This window comes from Lynx canadensis, chromosome A2 (assembly GCF_007474595.2).
Source record: "Lynx canadensis isolate LIC74 chromosome A2, mLynCan4.pri.v2, whole genome shotgun sequence".
In the NCBI taxonomy this organism is placed as follows: Eukaryota; Metazoa; Chordata; class Mammalia; order Carnivora; family Felidae; genus Lynx; species Lynx canadensis.
This window is the reverse complement of record NC_044304.2, coordinates 118,410,864-118,436,039: the sequence shown is the minus strand read 5'-3', so window position 1 is coordinate 118,436,039 and position 25,176 is coordinate 118,410,864. Positions and strand designations below refer to the sequence as shown.

Sequence of the window (25,176 nt, the reverse complement as noted above, 5' to 3'; positions counted from 1 at the left end):
TCTATATTATTTTTTCTTGCTTTTGAGAAATACAGATTTAGGCAGCTGTATCACAGGCTAGATTTCCCCCCAACTCTAGAGAGGATGTCTAAAGATTGATTTCTGTCTGTGGCTCAGATTTCATTTCAAAAAATTTCAGGGTGCCCCATGTCGATGTACAGCACTCTTCAGAGACACACATCCAATGTGGGAAACCTCTTTGTACCGCTTCAGGGTGATTCCAGTTGGAAAGCTAACATGATCCCTTTTTTAACCTCTTTTCCTAAATTAGTTTAAAGATTAGTCCCATATAATAGGCTTTATGTGGCTAAGCATTAAATGACTATCCATCAAATGGATATATTCCAGCATTTAGTAACTCATATGAGTAACCGATATAAATGAAGATAGAATTGACATTCCTTTTGAAGTATCTCCAGGCTTAGGCTATAACTTTCCTTGTCTGCGGTTGAGACTCAGTTGTGAGAAGGCTGTTTATCCTGCTCTCTGAAAAACCAACTAAGGTGCGCCAGCTGAAAAATCCTTGCTTTGCATGCCAATATGAAAGTATTTTTAGAATGGTGACTATGCTACTTTGCACTGCTTTAATCTGGGCTGAAAAGTAGAGGAGCCAGGTGTGTCTGTCACTCAGGAAAAGAAAGGGAAAGTACACACTATGAGTTAAGGCATCAGTATTTACTTCAAAGATCAACATTAGGTGGAATTAATAAGTAATTTATTTCTTAATAATGGCGTAATTAGTTTACCCATCAGATTTCAATTACCAAATGGCAGGCAACAGTCCTCTCCACCCCCCCCCCCCCCTTTCCAGAGCTACTGATATCGTTAATATGCTAATTTTCAGCAATTCAGAAATTATAGACTGTCCTGTAGGTGTAACTTTAGCCTCAGATACAGCCTTAGAAAGCAGCGTCCAAAAGACAAAATCTAAAATTCTTAGCGGGGGGAAAAGACCCGTCAGCGATCAGACAGGGCACGGTACCTATTCTGTCCCTAGCTTGTTTTTGTTTGGGGATTGTTCTGAAATAGGAAGTTGCTGGTTTCCAAGCTCGATTTTGTGGGGGCGTCGCTATCTATTCCCACCCTTTGGCTATCTTCTCTCTCACGGCCGCACCTACTAAATGCAAGCATGTTTAAGTCTCATACCGACATCTCCATCAAAATGAGATGCTATCAGAAAGGTTTTGATTTTTCTTAGCTAAAAATTCAAGCAGATTCTGTCTCTAAAAGGAAGGAAAAATGAAAAATGCCCACCCGGTTACATTGCAATGGCCTTGCTCCTCTGGCCGATTTCTCCCAGCTGTTCACCCACCCACCCTTTGCGGCTCCTGCCGGGCTTCTCAAAGCAGGGGATCTCGGGCGGACTCGGCGAGCACGTTGTGGGGAAGGGGATCAGCTGGTGAAAATATGGATCTGTTGGCCTTATTCGTTTTAATCCGGGGCCACGGTTAAAATCAGGATATCTCCTTGGTCCTCACGCCATTCCTTCCCTCCGCCGGCCTCGAACCCTAGAAGACGCCAGGACAGGCTAGGCTGGGCCCGAGGTCAGCGATGGGCCGCGGCCACTCGGCTGCCCCGAGGCCTAGACCAGGAGGAGGGTACGAAAAGGGCCCGACTCGGGCGTCCGAGAGGACCAGAAGCCCTGGCAGGGCCCGAACTGCCAGCAGGACCCAAAGTTGGGGGGCTGGGGGGGACCAAAGCTCCAGCTCCCTCCCTCCGCCCGGGGCCGGACAGCAGCATCCATCACTCGCCCGCGCGCTTCCTGATCCGGGTCCGCGCGCGCGGCGCGCCCATTGGCGGGGGCGGGTCACGTGGGGGTACTAGGCGGGGCGCGCGTGGGGCCGAGGCGAGCGCGCGCGCGCGTGCGCGCGGGAGGGGGGGAGGAGCGGCGCGAACTTTGGTGGCGTTGGCGGCGGCGGGAGGGGGAGGGGAGGGGAGGGGTGGGCGCTTGACAGCGGGGGAGGGGAAGGGAGCTGAGGAAAGGGGGGATGGGAAGCGAGGCAGGAGGGGGAGGGGCCTCGGCGAGCCCAGAAAAACGACAACGCGAGAAAAATTAGTATTTTTGCACTTCACAAATTAATGACCATGAGCTCGTTTTTGATAAACTCCAACTACATCGAGCCCAAGTTCCCTCCCTTTGAGGAGTACGCGCAGCACAGCGGCCCGGGCGGCGGAGACGGCGGCCCAGGCGGGGGCCCCAGCTACCAGCAGCCCCCAGCGCCCGCGGCCCAGCACCTGCCGGCGCAGCAGCCCCAGCTCCCCCACGCGGGCAACAGCCGCGAGCCCCCCGCCACCTACTACGCACCACGGGCCGCCCGCGAACCCTCCTACCCCGCTGCCGCGCTCTACCCCGCGCACGGTGCCGCCGAAGCCGCCTACCCCTATGGCTACCGCGGTGGCGCCAGCCCCGGGCGGCAGCCGCAGCCCGAGCAGCCCCCGGCGCGAGCCAAGGGTCCTGCGCACGGCCTGCACGCGAGCCACGTCCTGCCGCCCGGGCGGCAGCCCCCGCCGCCGCCGCCACCTCCCCCGCAGCACCGCGCGGCGCCCCCCGCACCCCCGCGGCGTTGCGAGGCGGCTCCCGCCACCCCGGGCGTCCCGGCAGGGGGCAGCGCCCCCGCGTGCCCGCTGCTCCTGGCCGACAAGAGCCCGCCGGGCCTGAAAGGCAAGGAGCCCGTGGTGTACCCCTGGATGAAGAAGATCCATGTCAGCGCCGGTATGTGGCGCCGCCGGGGAGGCGCGGGAGGGTGGGCTGGGGCCGGGTCGGGGTTCGGGGGTCGCGGTGAGGGTCAGGGGGAGAGGCCGAGGGAAAGGGGGCCTCTGGAGGGGAGCCCCCATCTGGCCCAAGCTACAGTGGGATGTGGGTGTGTGCGCGCCAGCCAACCGCCTGATCCTAACGTGAGAACCCTTTTGTACCCGGGGTCCCTTTATCGAGAGATTTACGAGACGCCAAACTGTTAGGGCAGTAATTATAGCCCCCATAAATTTAATTGCCCTGGCAGAGGCTTCAGGCCATGTGTCTTTGAAGCTTTTCTTCAGCCCCAATGCCCAGCACCATTCTTTATGGCTCTCGGGTGTTTCCCGTTGTCAATAGCCTGTGAAACATTTTCTTTGCCGTTTTATGTATCTTGCGTGAACTTGGTGTCAGGTTATTATATAATGATGATGTCCAATTGCTCTTCCCCACCCCACCTTCTCTCTCCTCCTCCTTTCCCTCTCTTCCACTCCCTCCTCCTTGGCATTCTCCTTCGGGGTTATGGGCTTTCAGTCAACCCCAGTTATAACGGAGGGGAGCCCAAGCGCTCTCGAACCGCATACACCCGACAGCAGGTCTTGGAGCTGGAGAAGGAGTTCCACTTTAACCGCTACCTGACCCGGCGGCGCCGCATCGAGATCGCCCACACGCTCTGCTTGTCCGAGCGCCAGGTCAAGATCTGGTTTCAGAACCGGAGGATGAAGTGGAAGAAAGATCACAAATTGCCCAACACTAAGATGCGATCCTCCAACTCGGCCTCGGCCTCAGCAGGCCCGCCAGGGAAAGCACAAACTCAGAGCCCACACCTGCATCCTCACCCCCACCAGGGCGCCTCAACACCCATTCCCTCCTCCATATAACCTTCAGAGATCTAGACCAGTTTCATCCCCCCACCTGTTTTTCTCCTCTCTTCTGCCCCTTTCCCCATACTCCTACCTGTCTGGACTATAACAGACCCCAAAACAAAACCCAGCTTGGCGAAAAGGATAATGAAAAAGAAGACATTCTCCCCCAAAGAGAGTGTGCTGGTTGCCAACTAAGAGCAGACAATAGCCAGGATGCTGTCTGGCCTGAATAAGGCCGCCAGGATTGGGTACCTGAGGAGGACCACTTGGCAACCAATACTTTTGAGATGGCTAAAGTCAGCTGGATAGCCCACGCTGACTGGGGACATATACCTGTATGTTTGTTGCAAGCAGAAGGAAACAGATCCTTTCCCCCACCTTCCCTACCTCCCCCTTCCACATTAAGGCAGCTCATACAAGCTTGTATTGAACTGAATAAACGAGTAGACATTGTGGACCTCACAAGATTATTTAATTCTCAAAATGTATAGACCTTGATGGTAGATGTGACACATGTTAGTTTCCTTTCCTTGCATTTATTTAAAATATTGTTGTAGAGATATTGTTGTCTTATTCTGAGGCACAATCTCGGGGGAGAGGGGAGTGCATTTCGACCCATGTGCAACTGTACAAATTGTGGTGTGGCTATATAAAAAGCCATGTGCTAAGAATAAACTCTGTTTTAAAAACCATTAAAAGTTCTAAGACACATTTGTATGTTTCCTACTTTTAATTAAAAAAAAAAAAAGGTTCTCTGGATGGAGATGTCTGCCCTTGTGTGTAAAAATCTTGTAGATGGCTCAAGTTATGTTCACTTGGATTCTGACTGCTCACATAATTTGTGTGAGTGTATTCAACTTGAGCTGAACTCTTGTCAAGTTTGACCCACGGTGGGAAAAGTTCCAAAGAGCAGGAAGGCTCTTGAGCTCTGAGAGGGCTCCTCTTCTTCCCAAACTTGGCCAGGCTTTCAGGCTTCAAGTCTCTGTAAGGCATAGAAACGTGTCCTTCCCTGCAATGAAAGGTGAAACCACGCAGTGCTTCGGGCCCAGGAGTTCCTGCAGCTGTTCTACAGGCTGAACTCTGAGCACACTTGGAAAGAAGTGGTCCCTTTGGTATTTATTGCACCTTCACACTTAATCTGCCTGTTTCCCTGGAGATAGAAAAAAATAGTTTATGCAAAGAATTGAGATTGCTTTTTTGTTTCTTGGCTGTCTTTAAGGTTCACTTCACTACAGCTTCGGGGTTTTTGTCTTTCTTTCTTTACCTCTTTCCTTCTGAAGCCAGAGCTTTCAAAATAAACTGAATTTTCCTAATAAACCTTCCAAAGTTTCTTCTGAGGAAAGAAAAAGCATAATGCCACCCTCAAAATATACCCCAAGCAAGGCAGACCTGGGAGTATTCAGTGCTGGAAGAAAGCTCAACTCTGAGCGAGGGTCACTTTTCTTAAGTGCTCCTGGATCTTTCTGCCCAACCTAAAGATTTAGATTCAAAGGCTGAAAATCAAAACCCAGGGAGGTCTCTATAACCATAGTGTTTATGTGCTGATTTACAGATCAGTAAAGAGGATTTAGACTTGGTTGTCACCGAAGGAGTATCCTACAACAAGATGCAGAAAACCAACACATGCCACCCCTAGAATGTAACTGTCACCTGGCCTTATATGAGTGCAATGTTAGGTTCGCGTTATAATTTTAGCAGAGATGGGAGGGGGCGCTCACCTACCTTTGGACTATCAGAGGAATCTTAAGCACATTTTTCAGTCAATGGCAAACCCTTAGCCAGCGGGCAGTGCTGTTCCTCCTCATGCCGCTGCCGCCCTGTGTGTGATACAGGCAAGGGTGATCAGTTCTTTACCTATGAACAAACCATATCTGAGAGGAGCGTGATGGACACCAGTCTCTGAAGGGCCTCCACCTCTCCCCAAGAAAATTCAGGAGCAAACAAATGCATGCCTTCCCAAGTCAGGCCAAACCTGGCGTGAAGTACGTTTTATATGGTGTGAACGGGTGCCAGGGATTTCTGGGGACACTGCAACTGCTGCTGAAACTTATTAACCCTCCCCCTACTACACGCACTTGTAAAACGAAATTAAATCACGCTGAAAATAGCAATTTTCCCAGGAATCATTAATCACCTCATACAATAAATACTTCTTTGTAATTCAACAGCAATTCTGAAAGGCATTCTCTGGGAAAAGTCTGTGGAGAAGCAAGGGATCTTCTTGCAAATAATATGGTCTCGGGCAAAGACGCAGCATCTCGGCTGTCTGCTCAAAAAATGCCTAGACTCTTGGTGGAAACTGAGTGTCAAGCTGCAAAACCTCAAATGGCAGATTATCATCATTTAAGGTAAATTCTTATATTTCTCCTTTGTAGGGAAGGAGGGGTATAGAGGCATTCATTCCAGCTTCATACAGGAGGCAGTTGTGTGGGGATAAAGGGGATAACTTTCTTTCACTTACTCTTATAGTCTGTCCAGGAAAGGAAGAGAAAGGATGGACAGATTGTTTTTCTAATATACCAGGACGAAATGGCATTTTTGTCTAAGCTGTCTTAATTATTAAGGTATTGGTAAGTGTTACAAAGCCAAAATGATCCAAAATGACCCAAAGGATTGTGTCATTTCTTTAGTGTTTTTCCTGTTTTAATTTGGTCTTTAAGGGAGCTTGTTATAACAGCTTAGAAAAATCCCACTTTGTGCTTTAAAATCATGCATTGTCTTCCCTTTGCTAGGGCAACCATAAGAGTTCACCCAGAGGACAAATTTTCTATCTCATTAATTGTTTTTTTTTTTTTACGCGAACCCTAGTGGCCCCTCAAACCCTTGACCTTTAAAGACAGTATTTTGTGTAAGCTCTATAATTCTCCTACCAAAATGACCCTTACACATGCTGCCCTCTTCTTTTTCTCTTTCCCCCCTCCTTCCCTCTAACACACACTCTTTTGCTTTAGTCACAGAGCCAAGCTGTGCATGACTCTGGAGATAAAAGTTTTGTCAACATCTGAAATCAACTTAAATCGGATGGGAGACACTTTAATGGTCACAGTTTGAATTAAGTACTTAACACTCTCCCCCCTGAAGAAAAATGGCATTTTGCAGGCTCTCTTTCCTAGTTTTGCTGAAATCTACGATATACCCGGTGTTTTATTACAGCGGGAATTCAACTGTGACAGGCATAGTAGAGTACTTAATACCCAGGATGGGGCTCCTGGGAAGATTACCTAGATATATGGGGAGTGGGCCCTCTGCACAGAATCTCTGACTTTATACCCAGCTCTTCGAGGGTGCTCACATTCCACACCCCCCCCCCACCTCTCAGCTTCTTCCCCCGAGGGGTGGGTATCTCCATCTCTACTCTGTCCCCCTGATCTTCTAAGCTTCCAAACTGGGCTGCTCTTCTCACCACTGCCTTCTCTCCAGCAGTTGCAACATAGAAACTGATCTAGGACTCTTTAGAATGAAAGGGAAAAAAGATACCCAAAGAATCAGTGTAGCAAACAGAGAGTGGGGGGGGGGGCTTCCTGTCTGAATGGGTGGGTTCTGTGCAGGGAGTAGGCTGTTCTTTGCACTCCTTTGGCTTGCATCCCTAGCCTAGCCGCAGCCCTGTATTGAAGAACATAGGCTCAGCCTTCCCAAGGGCTGTTCCTATTGCCCCTCTTCTATATTATACCCCAGGGGCCCAAGAAGAACTCTGCTTCCTCTATCAAAGGCTAAGGGCTAGGAAAAATAGGAGGAGGAAAGAATATGGGTTCTCACTTCTTGTTGGAATCAGGGAGGGTGCTGGGGCTGTTGATGAAACATTCTAGTATGAAACTTCTCTCTTGGAATTCTGGTATCACTTCTCAAGGTCCCACACTCATGGAGTAACTCCCGCCACCCACTCAGGCCAGCTCCCCTGTCTCTGGGCTTGATTTCTGGGGCTACAAGAGATCCTTGCTTCAAAGAATGTCCGAGGTGAAAGAGATTTGGAGGCCATTTTGGTTCAATCTTCTCAGTTTACGGTAGAGGAAACTAAGGCAGTTGAATGTTCCCCCATGTTCCTGTTAATGAATGTGCAGGTTGAATAGAGCCTTTGGTCTCACCTTGGAGAGGGGTAAGTGCACAGGCATCTTTCCTCTGGGCAAGCCTATTCTGCCTGGAATGGACCTGCCTCTGGGCTAACACTTGACAAGGATGGCCACAGGTGTGGTGAGGTGTCCAGGGAGGTAGGGTGGGTTCTCGCCTGAAGCGCCATCAAAGCGGCCCCAGGAGATTAGGTCACCAAAGCGCCTTAGCCTGGGCACTGACACAGGTGGGCTGACCTTTGGTCCCAGGAGGGGACAGATGCCTGGGTGCCTGGGAGAGCGGTGGGCACCCCACTGTCCACAATGCTCATAGTTCCAGAATGACTAATTCTATGCTGGCCCTGGGATTTCCATGGCAGTCGCTTGCCCTGGAGTTGAGCAAGGAGCAAGGAGTGTCTGCGTTCTGGAGGCCTGGGAACTAAAAAAGCCAAACAAGGACCATCGTTGCAGCAGATAAAGGTGTAGCGCCAGTTCGAGGGAGATATTGAAATTGTAATCTTTTGAGGTCACGTGACTCATTAAATAATTAATGCGGATCGTCAGGAATGGATCGGAGTCGTCAGGGCCGCACTAGGAATGAATCTCTCAGAAGTGAGACCCCAACTTCCTATTTGATTTTTAAAAACACACACCCTCAGATTTATCTCCAAAGGCTTTTAACTCCTTCAGGAGGTTTGAAGAGAGAGCCCTTCGGCGGGGAGGACCGGAGCTGGCGGGCCCACGCCGGGTTTGGGGGCTTTTTCTTCAGGGTTTCTGCAAGTCCGGGGAGCGCGCCGCGTCCGGGGAAACGTGAGTTTGGGCTGGGTTTTCTGCGGTCACATCCCGGCTTTAGTGATGAAGTGGGACGGATGCGCAGACAGTTGATAATGTTCTGATTCACACGGGGGAAGGCTGCAGAGATACCACAGGACCGGCGCGCGGCTTTGTTCAATTTTCCCGGTGTTCATAAATCACCCGCGCCGGGCGAGCGAGGGAGCAAGCGAGCGCCAAAAACGCCGAGAGAGAGGCCACGGCGGCGGTGGCGGCGGCGGCGGCGGCCATTGCAGAGGGAAAGAGACCTGGGCAACATCTCTTTGTGACTCATTAGTCTGAACGATTTATGGGGAACGGCAGCCATGAATATTTGACTTGGGGATAAGGAAATAGCAACAACAATAATAACCATAATAATTACAATACTCCTAAGCGTCGTTGGTGGGGAGGGGTGGCGGATGGCGGCATAGCGGTTCTTTCTGGGGCGAAGTTGAGTGGCATTGTGCAGGGTAGCTAAGCCCCACCACGCTCAGGGTCCCTCCAGGAGCCCCAAGGCCCGAGACACTCCCTGTGGGGACATAGAGGGCGAATTTGAATAAGAGAAAGGGGCCCAGCGTGGATTCTGAGTCCCAAGGGCCTGATGGAGGGTGAGGGCTACAGGTCGAGAGGGTGGCAGAGGGCAACTAGTTGCTGGTTTTCCGCCATTTGTTCAGTGTGCTAGGGGGCCCTGAAGCCTGAGGGTCAGGGGGCTTGTCAGCTATTTGGTGGTCTCTCAGGCCATCAACAGGACTGCATGGACTGGGATCAGGCATCCAGGGCTGGTTGGGGGCAGGCTGGCATGTGGGGAGGCTACCGGGCGGGGGGTGAAGGGGTAGTGGGGAGTAGGTTTGTGGAAGCAACCGGCCCAGCAGAGTCCCAGGCAGTGGAGAATCTAGCCGGGGTTCAGCATTGGGGATGATTCTTCTCCACCTTCCCCAGCGTCTTCTCTCCATCTCCGGAAAGTTGGCTGACCATTTGCTACTTAGAGAGCAAGAGAGGGTTGCAGATACCTTGAGAGACAAGTTGGCAGCAGAATTAGGGCATCGGTTGGCTTGGGACTGCTGTGCAAGGCAAGGCTGGTTAGGGCCCCCAGATCGGGTATTGTCAGATGTCTGCATCCTTCCTAGTCTTCCCCTATTTCCAACCAGCCGCAGTTGGCCTACTCTTAGGGACTGGGCGCTGCGGTGGTCCCGCCAGCCCACTGGGACCGAGAAGTGAGGCACCCAGGGCTTGAATAAACCAGAAGACAAAACCTCTCAAGACTGCCCCCCAGCCCAAAGACTGCGCCGGGGTCTGATTTCGAGTCAAACAGAAATGAGCACTATTAGTGAGGTTTCAAGAGAGTCTGTGATTGAATGCTCCCAGACAGGGCTTCCCTTTGTTAGCGAAAGAAAATAAAGCGTGCATTCACATTCCCCAAGTTGAGGTGCGTGAGGAGCTCTTGGAGCAGAGCTGGCACCAACGGCAAAGCTTCTTCCACCTTCCCATCTTCCTCCGCCTATCCATTTTCTTCTCCCTACCCCCTTCCCCCATCCCAGCCCCCGTAAAAAGAAAGAAAGAGGAGAATGTGGGTGCGGAGATGGAGTATGTATTTATTTTACAAAAATAAATCATCATCTGCAGGCCATTCTTAGACTGGACCCTTTCGAGCAACGAGTGCGCCTCATGGACGAGTGCCCTGGCGACTCCTCCGTGTCCGCGTCACCCCGGGGGCCACCCTGGCGCCCGCGCAGGGCCGCACTTCCAACTCCGGTTCTCCAGCTCCCTTCCTTCGCAGCCACCGTTTACTCTCTGCTGTTTATTTGTCCGCAGAGCGCCAGGACACCGGAAAAGGCGATTCCCTGAGTGCCCGGAGTTGGAGACAATCACTGGTTCAGTCTTAAACATCTTTCGAGGTAAGCGCTGCGCCAACTCTTCACTCCTCCGGGCTTTGCACGGGCCTTTGGAAGGAGTTTCCTCGTCCAGGCAGCTGCAGCCCCTTGAAGGACGTTCTGGTCAATATTTAACCTCGGAGACGTTTTGGAGCTGGGTTCTCTTGAGCTGCACGCCCCGGGAATGCGGGGTTTCAGGCAGACAAAGAGTCTGCCCCGAAAAACGGCCGGCACTGTGCAGGCGGGGCGGTTGCAGAGACCAAAGATGTGCGTGCGGGGGCGGCCGGGGGTGTCAGAAGAGCGTGTTTGTTTCTTCGAGCGAGCTCCAAACAAACCCCTACACCGAGCAGCAGGGCAGAAGCAAGTAGAGGCCACGGGTGCGGCGGCCGCTGCGTGGGCCGCGCTCCCTGTCGACTGTTTGCGGCGCCCGCGGAGACTGTGAGTTCGGGAATGGTCGTCAGTCACAGATCTGCGTTGAGGAAACTTGTCTCGCCGCCTTGCAGTTTCTCCTATCCTTTTGCCTTTCCGCGGCATGAGGGAGGTTGCTGCCTTTCGAATGTGTAGACCGTCGCAGGCAGCGGGTCTTCTCCGTTCCTTTAGGTGGGCGGAACTGCTCTTTTTCCTACGGGAAAAGCACGCGTTTCCCAGGTCTCTGCGTTTTCTTTTCCTACTGGAAACAAGGGAAGACTCTTTAAAATTCTTTCCAAGTTCTGGCTTAATTTGTTCTCTTAGTTTGGGATGCAGGGAGGTAATTACTGTGGTTTATTACCTTGTAAAAGATCCATAAATTTTGTGCCTGTTTGGGGGAGGGGCTGTTGGAATAGCTTTCAGAAGCTTGGTATGAAGGAATGGGTTTGCTTTGTTCTTTCAGGAGTTATTTATTTTAAAAAGTTTTCTGAGTTTTTGTTTTCTATTCCGCGGGCCTCAGTCTTCCCTAAAATTTGCTCCCCAAATAGATATCAGGTTGTTAATTAAGTGCAACATGCTATTCAGTGATGCTGTAAGGCTGATATGTTGTTCTGGATACAATTATTATCTTATCAGATAGAAGGTAAACAGGGGGATAGTAAACCTGGGTTACTTTCTCAGCTCCTGTATGTCTATTTATATCAAATATAGGTTGAGTATTTTAGGAATTTGCAACTCACTGTGTACATATGATTTGAATCTCTGCACACAACAGAATCACTGCATGTGTACATAGTCACAGGAGTTGGAGACCATGTGTATAAAATGATATACACATCCATATGTGTCCAGAGAACTTGGAGCCCATTTGTACTGCAGTTGCACCCACAGGAAATATCTCATGTTAAATAATGATATATAACCTACACACACACACACACACACACACATACATACACACACGCACACACACACAGACAAAAGTGGGCTAAGCAGGCCTTACCAGCCACTAAGAAAAACCACTAGAGCTAACTAAAGGGAGAAAAATGTTAAGTGTATTTTTGACAGAGAAATCAGATTGCAGTGTTTGGATACAGATATATCTAATCTGCCAACAGCCTTGCAAATATTGACTAAAGCCCTGTATCCATGCTCACCTGCTCCTTCCAAGACAACTTTTGGCTCTGGTGAAATGGATTCAGGGCATGTGTCCCCAGCCCTGGCCAGGTTGGGGGCTGGAGTGGAAGGGGGGACCGGTAGCTAGATTTTCCCGGCTGGGCTTCGATACTTGAGTATCTCTATTCTCGTTCTCTGGAAATGAACTTTAAAAGGTCCATAGCCTTGTTCAAGGAGAGTGGATTTCAGAGTGGTGAGGGAGGACTCTCAGCTGCTGGTTCCCTGGTGGCCTGCCCAGACCAAGGTCTCTCTTAGGAAAGCCATTTTCACCTCAAAAGTTAAATTTCTTTTGACTTCCTCAGATTTTTTCCTCCACATCCCACCAAATCACCCCATTCCAACCCAAGTCGTTAATGTTAATTGTTAAACAGCAGTTGGAGCATTAACTGGGCTGTTAATAGCGGCAATGGAGGCTCCTGGCTAGAGCCGAGATGCCGCTGGGCCTTCCTGGCGTTAAGGCATTTCTCTGAAGCAGTACCAAATACTTCTCTCATTGATTTATGGCCTCGGAGTTACGATTTGCTCCAGACTGTTCTGAGAGTTCTGAAGGGGGCCCCTTCTCATCTTTGAGTTGAAGTCTCTGCAGAAACTTTGGTTGGGGGAGATGGGAGTTTGCCAGCAATTTGGCAATACTTCCAGGTCCTTTCTAGGCTACCTGGAGAGTTCGGTGTGAAATATTTGGCACAGGCAGGGTGGGGGGACTGCATAAGGGGAGCAGAGGACAATGTGTTAGTTGTGTGAGTCCTTGGGGGACGGCAGAGTGCTTTTTGGGAAACCGGCCTTTGGTTCTATCCCCCACACCCCATACCTGAGAGAAGTAGGTTTGCACTTTGGGTTCTCACTTTCCAGCTTGTGGCTTAGGTCAGAGTTGGGTCAGTTCACAGAGAGGTTCTCTCCCAGCTCTACCACAGACAGAACTTTGTTGGAATACTGCCACCAGCGTAGGCCAGGGCTCACTTCCAAAGGATTAGATCTCCTCCTCTTTTATTGCCCTTCTGATTTGGACACCCCCGTGACCAGGCCCCCTTACTGAGGGCCTTACATTCTCACTAGGCCCCTGCAGGGCAGAAGAGGAGGAGGAGGAATCCTGTAGCTGCTATAAGTGAGTCCTCACTCTTAGAGAGGCCTAGCCAGCTGAAGATCGACTCTAAAGAAAGAAAAGAATAAGGCACCAGGAGCCCACCACTTCAGAAACTAAGAAGTTCAGAAACTAAGACCTGAAAAGAGAAACTTTTAAGGCAGGTCCTGAGAGGGTGAAGTGTTACAATCAGTAGACAGTGTCACCAAGCAGAAGTCAGGAGTAGAAGCAGGGCAGGGCCGGGGAGGGGGGGGGTTGGTTCAGCTCAGTTGCTCCAGAGCAGAGTTGGTCCTGTTCATTTTCTGCTGGTGGACAGACTTTCTTAGGGGAGGGTGGACAGACCCATCTGCAAAAGGGTCCCAGGTTACCTTGTAGGTTAATTCAAGGGATGCCAGCAAAGATTGGTTGTATATATAGTTTTTCTCTTACAGAGTCAATTAGATAATTTCCCCTTACATTTTCCATTGTTAGAAGCCTATAATTTCATGTATCGCTCAGCTGTGCACTGAGGAAGTACGCAAGTGTAGGTTTAGCCAGGGCACTGAGTCCCTCCAGATTTTGCAAAACCCTGACCCATCACTCTAGAGGCAAGCACCTCTTCCCTAGAGGGCTCCCATTGAACAAAATCAACTTAGCCTTTTGTCAGGTAATTTGGGGCCTTTTGGCGTGGGTGGTAGCAAACTCCATACAATGGCAGGCCATGAGGGAGTCCACTGACTAAGCCAGTCATTACTGGGTTTTCTTCTGGAAACAGGGCCCGGGCCTTGCCTTTTGACGTACTGGCTAGCAGGCCAGAGGAGACTGGCGTGCTTGGGTGTGCAGGCTTCAGCTTGTCTGCGTGTGGAAGACTGTACAGAAAGTTACATGGACTCTGAGAATGGGGACAGCATTGCTGTTTGGATCATTTGTACAGAAATATAAGTGGAGATAAGTGGCCCAGTGTGGCACATGTTGGGGGGGGGGTGCCCCCAGCGTCCTACTGCCCTAGATGAAACTCTTCCCCACTGCTGGGCAAGGTTCCCCACATCCCCTCCCCCAAAGCTGAATGTTCTGCTTGGAAACCTAGTCCCTTCAGTGATTTCCTATTTCAAATAAAAGGATTTAAGTTGACGTATGACCACGTGAGCACATAATACAGCGCATTATTGTGGCATTTGGAGCGGAGACCCGGGCGGGCTTCGCCTGTGATTACGTTTTCTAGATTCTCTACAGAGCGAGAGCTTTTTCCCCCCACCCCCACGCACCCACCTCCTCCTTCTCCTTCCCCTTCTCCGGAGAGCGCTCTCCTAGCGGGTTGCAGTTTTCAGCGCTCATGGAGCGGTTCTGGGCGAGCTAGCCGATGGGACTCGAGGCCACACCAGGAGGATGGAATTTATTTTAAGGTATTTCCGCCGATTGTTCATATTTAGAGTGAGTTACGGCTGTGAGAGACAAAGGTCAGGCGAGGAGACCCTGGTTCACCGACAGGACCCTCAGCCCCTCTCTTTCTTTGTTTCTCTCATAGAACCGAAACCATCTGAAAGATCTCCAGTAGCACCTCAGACTGAGTTTAATTCTCTGGAAAGTGTAGGGGGATGTAAAGGAAAGGGCGCTTGGGGGCTGCGAGGTGAGCCCGGTGGCCTCCAGCGCTCTGGCGGCTTTGTCCACTGCAGCGGGGCTTGAGTCCCAGGAGCTGAGCCGCAGGCGGAGGGAGGGTCCCGAAGCAGCGGCTCTGGCCGAGGTGGCCCGCGCGGCGCTTGCTCGGCGAGACGGCCTGGAGGGGGTGGGGGCTGGGTGGATGGGAAGGGGAATCTCTCCAGGCTTGGCCGCGTTTGCTGGCGGCCAGGGATGGAGAGGTAGGGCTGACCTAGGCAGCCAGAGCAGCTGGGAGAGGGAAATCAATGAGTGTGCAGACGCGCTGCCATTTTATTGATGATGCTTCAGGCCACTTTGTTCAGTGCTGGGTTGGTTGGAGGACGCGCTTTCCCACGCGCGGGACCGAAGGTGCAAGACCCGGAGGACGGAGGACGCGCCATTGTTTCCCCAGGACTCTACCCGGGTAGGGGTGAAGACAGTTCAGATCTAGGAGAGGCTTAGGATAGGGGTAAGCGTGCCCGACGCCCAGAAGCTCTGTTAGTCTAAATTTCGGGAGCCAGAACTGGGTTTGGGCTTCATAATGTGCATGGCCTGTATGCCCCATTGTAATGCACCCTGCTGGCTTGCAGAGTTTTAAGGACTGGCTGGTGCACCCTGGGCTAGAGAGAATTCGAGGCAGAGTCCGCAGGAAGCAGAGGCAGACATTTCTCCGGCTTCAGACCCCAGAAACAGTGCTGTAGCCAGGATAGAAGCAGATGAGAGATAAACCATGCTTGCAAATTACTGGGAAAGCCTGTGCTAATTGCACTTTGGAGACCCAGCACTCCTGGGAAGGATGAAAACTCCCTGAAACGGTGAAGGAAACTTCACTTTTCTCTGCTCTTGGAGATCTTGGGGTGGAGGAAAGGGGTGTCTACAAGGAGTCGGGAATCAGATTTTCTCCGTGACTTAAACAAAAAAAAATCTTATTTCTTTCTGTACTTGAAAAAAAAAATCAAATCAGGTTTCCCCTACTAGAGAGGGATTTACATCCCCAGAAGGGAAAGGCTGCTTCTACCCTCCCCCGCTGCCGTCCTCGGGCGCTAACCGTGTTTAACTGAGGCGGTTTCAAGTGCCCTAAAACACCCCTTGGAAATAAAATGTAAGCTTTAATTGCTGTTCAATTACTTGTCAGCATTTCATATGATTTATGACCCAGTTCTGGCGCATTTTTGACCCAGTTAAAGACTCATAAATAATATAGTTTCGCTAGAAAGAATGAGAGAGGGAATAGAGGTTTGTTAAAGGCATCTTTTTATTGTCACTTCAGTGCCAGCCAGCGGAATAAATATCTAGGGATGGACTCTCAAACTGGTTCTGTATAAAAGTGTGCACAGTGAAAAGAAACCAGTAGTCCAGTTTATAGAGCACCAGTTGGTTTTTCCTTCACGCAAGGAGCTAAAGCCACTCCATAATAGCTAAACTACAGCTATAAAAAACAGGCTAGTCCCCTTTCACCCTCAAAATGCCAGCCTCAACCTCACAGGCAAGTGTATTTCCTCATTAATTTCCCTCTCCATTCCCAGATTTCAGTGCCTCTTGTGCCTTACCTTCCTCCCTGGCTTATAGACAGCCTTGCAGGGACCCCAGCGCCCCCCCCCCAACCCGCAGACCTGTTCTCAAGGAGGCCCCTGCAAAGGGTAGAGAGGCACAAGCACACCTTCGCTATTTCAGATATTTTTCTAGCACTGGGAAAATGTTTTCTTCTAGTCCCCGTGGGCAAGACATAAGGGAGCACAGGGACTGAGGAGGGGGGTTTGGGGGAGCAAAGGGGTCCTTTCCACAAAGATAACCTCAGTGGTTTTGGCTGAGCAGGGTGAATGGCTGCGGGATTTGCCTAGAAAAGACACCGCAGCCGCAGCAGTGGGCAATTTCTGGCAGTGAAAATCGGCAGGCGGTATTTTTCTCTTAAAAAACAGTAACACAGAACCTTCAGCAATCATAAATTATTACCTTTAATCACATCACCTGCCTTGCTCTAAAAGCCAGTCCTGTGGATTTCAGCAGAGAGGCCCAAACCCGGAGGTCTGCATGCCAGGGTGTGAGACCAGTCTTGAGGTCAGAGCCAGATTTGTGCCCACTGCAGCCAGCTGCCCGGAAGCCATCTAGTCTGGGACCATCCAGCAGAGACCCTGTCCCAAGCTCCCACCCCAGCTCTCCCTCAACTCCCATGGCTCTTCAAGTCCAGTCCCAGCATTTTGCCCAGCACAGTCTTGGTGCGGGTGAAAAGGTATGCGCCCCAGATGCCCCAGCCCTCACCTCGGAACCCTCGGCCCTCTTGGCCCAGGCGGTCCCCTCCCCTGGCAGGTTCTCACGGAAAGCTGGCCTTCCCTGCAGCTGGCTTAGCTGAGAAGGCGGTGAGAGTCGTGTCAGCAGTTTGGAGGAGAAAGTGCGGGTTGATTATTGACCCACGCCTTCTTTCTTCAAATGCCACATCCGACCAGGCCAGTTTGAAGAGAAAATGCAGCCGAGCGATTTTTGCGGCGGCTCTCACCTCCTACGCCGCCCGGCTCCCCCTTTTAAGTTGCGCTGCCGCAATATGCCATAAGGAGCAAGTGTTTGCTGTTTTGTGCTCTGTTTACAGCTTTGGGGCGCCGAGTCATAAATCTTGCCCAGCCATAAATGACAAAAACCATTGGTATGCATGAGGCCACCCTGGCCAGGAGTGCTTTTTGATTTCTCCCTTTTCCCTTGGCTTTGTTTTTGCTTTAAGGTGACACTTTGGCTCCCTGACAGTTTAAACATACTACTTATATTTTTAACACCTTCCTTTGAGAAGGACTGGCCGTTGACACCTTGGAATTGCATGAAAGCTCCATTTCTCTTTTTGCCACACACATACCCTTGCAGAGTTCGCTGGAGAGTGGAGGGAGGCATTAGAAGAGAGAAAGACCATCCTCCTTAAAGTTGTGGCAGTATTGCGGGGCACACCCAGGCCTTTCCTTTGCTCAGTGTCCCTGCATACCACTAATTAGAGAAGAAAACATTACAGATGTCGGTTTGTGTTGGGGTCAGAGTTTTATCTGTCTTTTCCTGTGAGTGAGCTGCCCGTCTGTACTATGAAGTAGGCATAGAAAAGCTGGAGACCCAGGTTTCTAGGCACCCTAGTACGTACCTGAGCCCAGCGCTTCCCACTTCACTGCCTGGACTTGTGTCCATTTCCCCCAGGTTACTTCCCTCTTGGCTGCCAGGATTTTAAGAGTTTCTGCCTAAAAATATAATGAAAGACAGCCCAGTTGGCTCTTGGGGAGGTCTCTTGAGAAGGGAGGCCCTATCCCTGTCCCCCAAGGATTGCCTTTGAGGTTCTCAGGTTGGGGGTGGAAGATTTGGTAAAGTGCTCAAAGTCTGGGGGACTCTCCTTATGGTTCTCTTTCCCCTTGCACCCCAACTGGAAGTGTTCAGGGCAGAGGGTTACGTGGTTTCTCAAATGGATTCCCAAGAAATAGAGCCCGGCAAGAGAGCCCCTTTGTGAGAGCCGTTTGTCCTCATTAGCATAATTTTCCTGGACTTTAGTGACGCCTAGAAGCGAGGAGAGGGAGGGCGTTGGGGGTTGGGGGGAGGCTGCCCTCCTCCCGCCGCCGCGGAGCTCCCCCTCTCGCTCCTGTCCCTCCCCTCGCCTCAGCCCCATCCCCCACGCCGCCCCGCGCTTCCCCAGCCGCCTCGGCCTCCCCTCCCGCCCGCCCCCAGTACCCCCCACCGCACCCCCCAGCCAGACGCTGCTCCGCGTGTAATATTCATAAGAAACATACCCAAGTCGGTGCCACTAGCCCAGGCAGAGCCCTGCGCCGCGCTAGCGCTTATCTCCGGGCCACGGCTGCTGCCCTCGGGAAGGGCAGGGGGCGGGGGTGTGGGGGAGGGGTGGGTGGGTGGGGTGGGTGGGAGGGGGGGGTCCAAGCCGCCCCAGTCCGCCCTGGGCGAGCCGTGCCGGAGCAGCGAGGCGGCCACGCTCTGCGCCGCGGCGTCCGGGCCTCGGGGTCTCCCTCCCGCCAGCCGTCTCGGCTGATGCTGAGGGTCGGTGCCCATCCCGCGCCTAGGGGACCCGGCCGGGCCGCTAAGCCGGGCCGGGGGCCGGAGCCCGAGCCCGAGCCCAAGCCCGAGCCCGAGCCTGAGCTTGCGGCGCTCATCAGAAGTTAAGGTAAGCAGGGCCACAACCGGCCGCTCTCCGCGCTGAATGGCGGAGTTTACGTCTCGGTGATTTATGGCTGCAGACTTAAATCTCGGTTCAAGAAGAGTTCACAAGCCGGAGCTTCCTTCCCGGCAGTGACTGATACCCTTACACTTCGAGTTCAGGCCGCTTTCCCATCCCCGCCCCCACCTCTTCCCTCTCCCCTAGCCCAGCCCCAACTTTTCTGGGTTGGGGAGGGAGGGGTAGGCAAGGGGACGAGGGGGCTCTTACCCGATATTCCCGCTTAAACTCGGGGTGAGGGCAGGCTGAGGAAGGGGCGGGAGTGGAAAGAGGGAGCGGTGTCTGAAGGAAGGAGGTTGAATTTGGGCAGATCTTCCAGAAAGACAATAGGGCTTGCTTTCTGCACTCAATTTAGCCTCCTCAACTCTCTTTCAGCTCTTGCACCTGGGGGTTATTGTCCAGAAACAGATCTTTTAGGAGGAATCTCCTCCCACCCCCAGCCCTTGCTTGAGGGGGTGCAAAGCAAGTTTCCTGACTGGCAGATCTCCAACTTCTTTACTGGATTGCAAACTTTGGGGGCTGGGGTGGGGTGGGAGGGGAGAACTGTGTGGGTCCCAAGGTGGTTGTCTGCTGACCTCAAACAATAGGAAGGACTCTGGAGGGATCTCCAAGGTGAATTCATATTTTTAGTTTATGGGGGTTGTTGTGTGCTCTTTGGTTTTTAATGGTATTTTTGTTATTTACAAGACAATGATCAACTTGATGAAAAGAATTAAGTAAGCAGCAGGCCAGTGTAGCTTGTGATAATGGATTGAAAAGTCACTTGAAATGTTGCACATTCAAAATCACCTTTATTTTGTTTTATCTAATATCTTGCTGTTCAGGTGTCTGGAGTAATTTTCTTAACCTGACATTTTATTTTACACAAGCCTGGTATCTTAAAAATTTATAATGGCAGACAGTAACACTGCCAAATGTAATAGAACTATTTTCAATGAAAGAACAGGAAACTGAGACATTCAATTACTATTCAGTTTTAAAATTTATTTTATCCTTTTTAAATTTTTGATCATAGTATCTGTAGCTTCCAAAATAGAAACAATACTCCAGGGCTCAGGATCACGCACACTAACTTCGAATAAGGGAAGCTGTAATTTTTAATTGAGGTTCTGGAAAATTAATTGTGCTTGTTTTCCATATGTTGGTCAGATTGTTGGTTTAATAATGAAATCCAAAGGAGCCCATTATTAAAAACAAAATTGTAGTCATCTGCTTGTGGATGGCTTTTTCTAGTTAACAAAGTGTCTGCTATTCCTAGAGAACTTGAATGACTCCAGGACTCAAATATACATAGTTGGGGCATGAACTAAACCATTTTCTTCTTAAATTTGTCATTGTATTTTTTCTTAAATGGTCACACTAACATTCTGAGTGTGTGTGTGTGTGTGTGTGTGTGTGTATGCATATTAACTCATGTAGAACTTTTCTCAGCTGAGAACGAGAGATTGACCATGCACAGGTTGAAAACAAAAATAAAACAGATTTCACTTCTGCAAACTGCTTTCTAAATAATATTTTTTTTTAATAAGGGGTTGAGAAGGCTTTCATTTGCTTTTAAGATTTCCAGTCTTGACCTTTACTTGGTGTTTCTGAAGCAGGTAAATAGGCCAAGTAACAAACATCAACAACAAGAGCACACAAAGATCAGGGCACTCTGGCAGGATTTTATGGCTTGTGCTTCCATCCCTCGTCCGGAGCCAAATGACCCCCATACATCAAATTACATAGCAGTTTCTAAGACAGAACCTATTATCGTTAAGTTGGAGGGAGAGTTCAAGCCGTGGTCATGGAGATGAACGCTGGTTTTTCAGGTTCCTGGTGGGTTGTTTTTTTCTCTAATCCATCATGTTTTAACAGGTAGAATTTGATAGTTATCCTGAATAACAGCACCTCAGAAAGTCCAAGGCAGGAGGGTCTGGGGACCTTCTGTAACAGGGGAGAAGAGGTGGGAGTGGCTTGCTGGGTCAAGCCTGAGAAATAGGGAGAGGAAAGGCGTAAAGAACTGTCCAGGATTTGAGTTTGACTTGCTGGAGCAAGTGTTGTTGTTGGTCCTTTCCCACGCAGGATGTTCCCTCCAAAGTTTTTTCTCTTCCCTTCTTGGCTACAAGGGGCTCATTTGGAGGAGGTAGGTCATATCCCCTGCCCAAGGGTAGATTAACTGCCCAACAAGCTCAGCTTCTGAAATCCAGCGGGGTAGTAGGGCAATTGCCTGAAAATGTTTTGTGCATACCTGTCTTGGGTGCTGAAAGATCCAAGAAGGGGCTCGATGGGAAGTCACCCCGCATCAGGGCTCTTTTGCCAAATATTAGTCCTAAAGCGAGGATTGGAGAACAAATTGGCAACCTAAGCTCTCCTTTGCCTCCTTGCCCCCTTCCCCATGATCCTGAGAGGGAAGGAGTCGCAGGGCTCGCTGGACAAGGCCAAAGAGCAGAGACGAAGGGACACCCCAAGTTTCTTCTCTCCTGGAAAAGAAGAATCCCAGCCCTGTTCCTTTCTAGCCCATCAACCTTTCTTCTTTAGGACTCCGGTTCTGGAGCCCCGGCTTCCAGCCCTCACTTACTCTCCTCCTCTCTCCCCGGAAAACCCCCTAACTCCAGACGCAAGTTAAGCAAATATTTGTAGCTGCCAGTAAATTCCAGCGGCTTTTTATAGCGCGGCTCTTTGCGCCCGGGGCCAAGTCGTGCTGCTAAATATTGCTGACCACTTTTTCTTTTATGGCTTTCATGTCACTTAGCTATTGAGAGTAAGATGGATTTGCGCGGAGCCCTCACCGCGCTGCGATTCTCGCCCCCCAGGTCTGCGCGGGGCAGCCATTGGCGGCGGAGTATCACGTGACCGCGGGGGCGTGCCAATGTGCGCCCTCAAGGGTGTCAAGCCCCTGTCAGAGTGTGCGATCAAGATTGTGAGACAACGCGATGCAAAAAGCGACCTACTACGACAGTTCGGCGATCTACGGTGGCTACCCCTACCAGGCAGCCAACGGGTTCGCTTATAATGCCAATCAGCAGCCGTATCCGGCGTCCTCCGCACTGGGCACTGATGGCGAGTACCACCGACCTGCCTGTTCACTCCAGTCGCCCGCCAGCGCCGGGGGCCACCCCAAGGCGCACGAGCTGAGCGAGGCGTGTCTGCGCACCCTGAGTGGCCCGCCCAGCCAACCCCCAGGCCTCGGCGAGCCCCCCCTGGCCCCGCCGCCCCCCCAGGCCGCGCCCCCTGCTCCACAGCAGCCTCAACCCCCGCCACAGCCCCCAGCACCCGCTCCTGCCGCGCCCCCGCCCCCCTCTTCAGTTTCCCCACCTCAGAATGCCAGCAGCAACCCCACGCCTGCCAGCGCAGCCAAGAGCCCCCTACTCAACTCACCCACCGTGGCCAAACAAATCTTCCCCTGGATGAAAGAGTCTCGGCAAAACACAAAGCAGAAAACCAGCGGCTCCAGCTCAGGTAAAGCCGTACCTTCTAGAGGAGGGGTCCCCTGGCCTGGCTCCCGGCCCCCCAAGCTACCTCCAGTCACAGTCTGGGAGCGCTGGAACATTTTCAAGAACAGCTCCTTCTCCTTCAACTAGGGGGGTGACAGGACTCTGTGTCCAGGAAACCCCCAGACAGACCTGATGAGAGTCTTTCTTGACTTCCTCAAGAGCAAGTGGGGCCTAGTGAGTTTGGAACCCTTTCTTGTTACACTCTAGGAGTTAGGACCTTTGGGCATAGCAAACCTGAGCTCCACACTCTCTTTTTAGCATAACTCCTTTCTAGTGGAACAGTGACATCCATCCCACACTGAAATGTGGTAGAATAAAAGCAGGCCTAGTCACCATCCAAGTCAGAATCAATGCTTTGCCTATAAACAGAGCCTATTTTTAATTTTTGCTCCAGTAGATGGAGTGGCTGCCTTACCTCTGGGAAGGCCCTACTCAGATTTAGTACAATGAAGGCAGCCAGGGATCTCCTGGGGGTGCGGATTTGGACTTGTCATGCTAATAGGAACCACTTGGGCCTACCAGAAACTAGACTACAGGACAGGGCCTGGGTCTTAGGCTTCCCAGCATCTTGGTTACCTTTCCCCCTGCCTTCTCCAGTTCCCAGTACTCTGCTCTGAGCCTGAGCATCTGGGACCCTGCAGAACCAAGGTGGGGGTAGGGCGAAGGGGAGGATAGGAGGGTACAAGATTAGTGGATTAAATTGGGGAGGCAGCTTGATAACATGAAGAATGCTTTAAAGGGACCCCACCAGGGGCCTGGGCCTCCCCACCAGAAATTGGTACTTTCAATGTGATCTCTTCCTTTGGGCACAGAAGGCCTTCCAGATTGGGGCTTCCCCTCCACCTGTCTCCACTGGGTAGACCAAATAAGTGGCCAGTTGAGGCAACTGTGCAATCCTTCCATCAGACAGTGAAAGAGAGAAAGGTTTATTGAGTGTATACTAGGTGCCCCACATCCCAGTTACTGTGAAGGGAATGAAGATGGGAGACCTGCCCATAGGGAGCTTGTAGTCTGATAGGCCTGAATGACTACATGATTCAGAAAGTGAATAGCTCCAGGAAGGAAATACAGATCAGGAAGGCAAACTGGGGGTTCTGCTTTCCTATCTCTTGCCCTTAGGGAAGCCTGTGATTTGCACCTTAACTGAATGAGGGGCTGGCTACCCAGCTGCTGGCACTATTTCCCCTCCAGGACAGAGGACAGCACCTAGTTCCTCCTCCCCCCCTTCTGGGCCCTGACAGACCTAGGGATCTTGGGCCCTGGAGTGAGGAGGGGCCTGGCGGGTTCAGGGGCTAGGCGGGGCCTCGGGCAGCCCCTGACGCCACTCTTCCTCTCTCCTCTGTCCTCGCAGGGGAGAGCTGCGCTGGCGACAAGAGTCCGCCTGGGCAGGCGTCGTCCAAACGGGCGCGCACCGCCTACACGAGCGCGCAGCTGGTGGAGCTGGAGAAGGAATTCCACTTCAACCGCTACCTGTGCCGGCCGCGCCGGGTAGAGATGGCCAACCTGCTGAACCTCACAGAGCGCCAGATCAAGATCTGGTTCCAGAATCGCCGCATGAAGTACAAGAAGGATCAGAAGGGCAAGGGCATGCTGACGTCATCAGGGGGCCAGTCCCCAAGTCGTAGCCCGGTGCCCCCCGGCGCGGGCGGCTATCTGAACTCTATGCATTCGCTGGTCAACAGCGTCCCATACGAGCCCCAGTCGCCCCCGCCTTTCTCCAAGCCTCCCCAGGGTGCCTATGGGCTGCCCCCCGCCTCCTACCCCGCACCCCTGCCAAGCTGCGCGCCCCCACCGCCCCCGCAGAAGCGCTACACCGCGGCGGGGGCAGGGGGCACACCCGACTATGACCCGCACGCTCATGGCCTGCAGGGCAACGGCAGCTATGGGACCCCACACTTACAGGGAAGCCCCGTCTTCGTGGGGGGCAGCTATGTGGAGCCCATGAGCAACTCTGGGCCTGCCCTCTTTGGCCTAACTCACCTCCCCCACGCCGCCTCGGCAGCCATGGACTACGGGGGTGCTGGGCCACTGGGCAGCGGCCACCATCACGGGCCCGGGCCAGGGGAGCCTCACCCCACCTACACGGACCTTACCGCCCACCATCCTTCTCAGGGAAGAATTCAGGAAGCCCCCAAGCTCACCCACCTGTGATGGTGGGCTCGGGGCTGCGCGCCAGGAGAGTACCCCCCCCCCCCGCCCCCACCTTTCTTCGTCGTTTCCCTGTTTTGTTTTGTTTTGTTTTAAGATTCTTCCTGTCCTCTCTTTTCTGTTCTCCGCCCCTTCTACCTTCCCCTCCCCCTCGTTTTGTTTTCTTTGGTAACGCGTTTTTATAGTTTATGTGACGTAGCAATCTTGGTTGCTGGAATGGCTGTCAGTATCAGTAGCGATGTTTATCTCCTCCTACCCCCTCGCTCGGCCGCTGGCCCTGCACCCTTTACTTTCTCTACTCTTTGATCAGAAACAGGGTATATGAACAAATTTTCTAGCCGAGTTCTTCAATGTGAATTTGTTCGTACATTATGGCTCCCGAGGGGAAGCAATTACTTTTTTTTTTTAACTTTTAGATTTTTTTTAAATTGCACTTCTTGTAAAGAGCGAGAAAAAAATCAAAGGCGCTTTGAAACAGGGGCTCCCTGTGCAAGGACGACTAAGTGTACGTCTTTCCGTGTGTGTATGCTGGTGAACAGTCAGATTTATTTATATTTTTTTTGCAAGCATTGAATAATCTAAGTTTTAAATATTATTTATCCCCATCCGTTCGTATTTATATTAAAGAAATTCTGTACCCTGATTGTTCAGAAGGTTTCTTGGGCCTTTTGTTCAATAGTGTATTGGCGTACATAGAAAAATTTTTTATTTGAAAGGGAAATATAATTCCTTTATAAAAACGGTAATGATGCAATAATACCAGAGA

The 25,176-nt window shown here is 51.6% G+C and overlaps 2 protein-coding genes across 4 annotated transcripts; both read left to right on the top strand.

Annotated features, from left to right (window-relative positions):
• Positions 1 to 1,991: 1,991 nt before the first annotated feature.
• Positions 1,992 to 3,683, top strand: HOXA4 (homeobox A4). The gene is made up of 2 exons (XM_030308142.1): positions 1,992 to 2,713; positions 3,266 to 3,683. The coding sequence occupies exons 1-2, from the start codon at positions 2,080 to 2,082 to the stop codon at positions 3,610 to 3,612; spliced, it is 981 nt and encodes a 326-aa protein (XP_030164002.1). The 5' UTR covers positions 1,992 to 2,079; the 3' UTR covers positions 3,613 to 3,683.
• Positions 3,684 to 5,769: 2,086 nt separating this feature from the next.
• On the top strand, positions 5,770 to 24,417 carry HOXA3 (homeobox A3). 3 transcript variants are annotated; one of them, XM_030308137.2, is made up of 4 exons: positions 5,770 to 5,945; positions 10,266 to 10,348; positions 21,582 to 22,227; positions 23,614 to 24,417. In XM_030308137.2, the coding sequence occupies exons 3-4, from the start codon at positions 21,702 to 21,704 to the stop codon at positions 24,411 to 24,413; spliced, it is 1,326 nt and encodes a 441-aa protein (XP_030163997.1). In that variant the 5' UTR covers positions 5,770 to 5,945; positions 10,266 to 10,348; positions 21,582 to 21,701; the 3' UTR covers positions 24,414 to 24,417. The 3 variants fall into 3 exon arrangements, with proteins under 3 accessions (XP_030163997.1, XP_030163999.1, XP_030164000.1); XM_030308139.1 differs by lacking the exons at positions 5,770 to 5,945; positions 10,266 to 10,348 and adding an exon at positions 13,266 to 14,368; XM_030308140.1 differs by lacking the exons at positions 5,770 to 5,945; positions 10,266 to 10,348 and adding an exon at positions 18,689 to 18,735.
• The last annotated feature ends 759 nt before the right edge of the window (positions 24,418 to 25,176 follow it).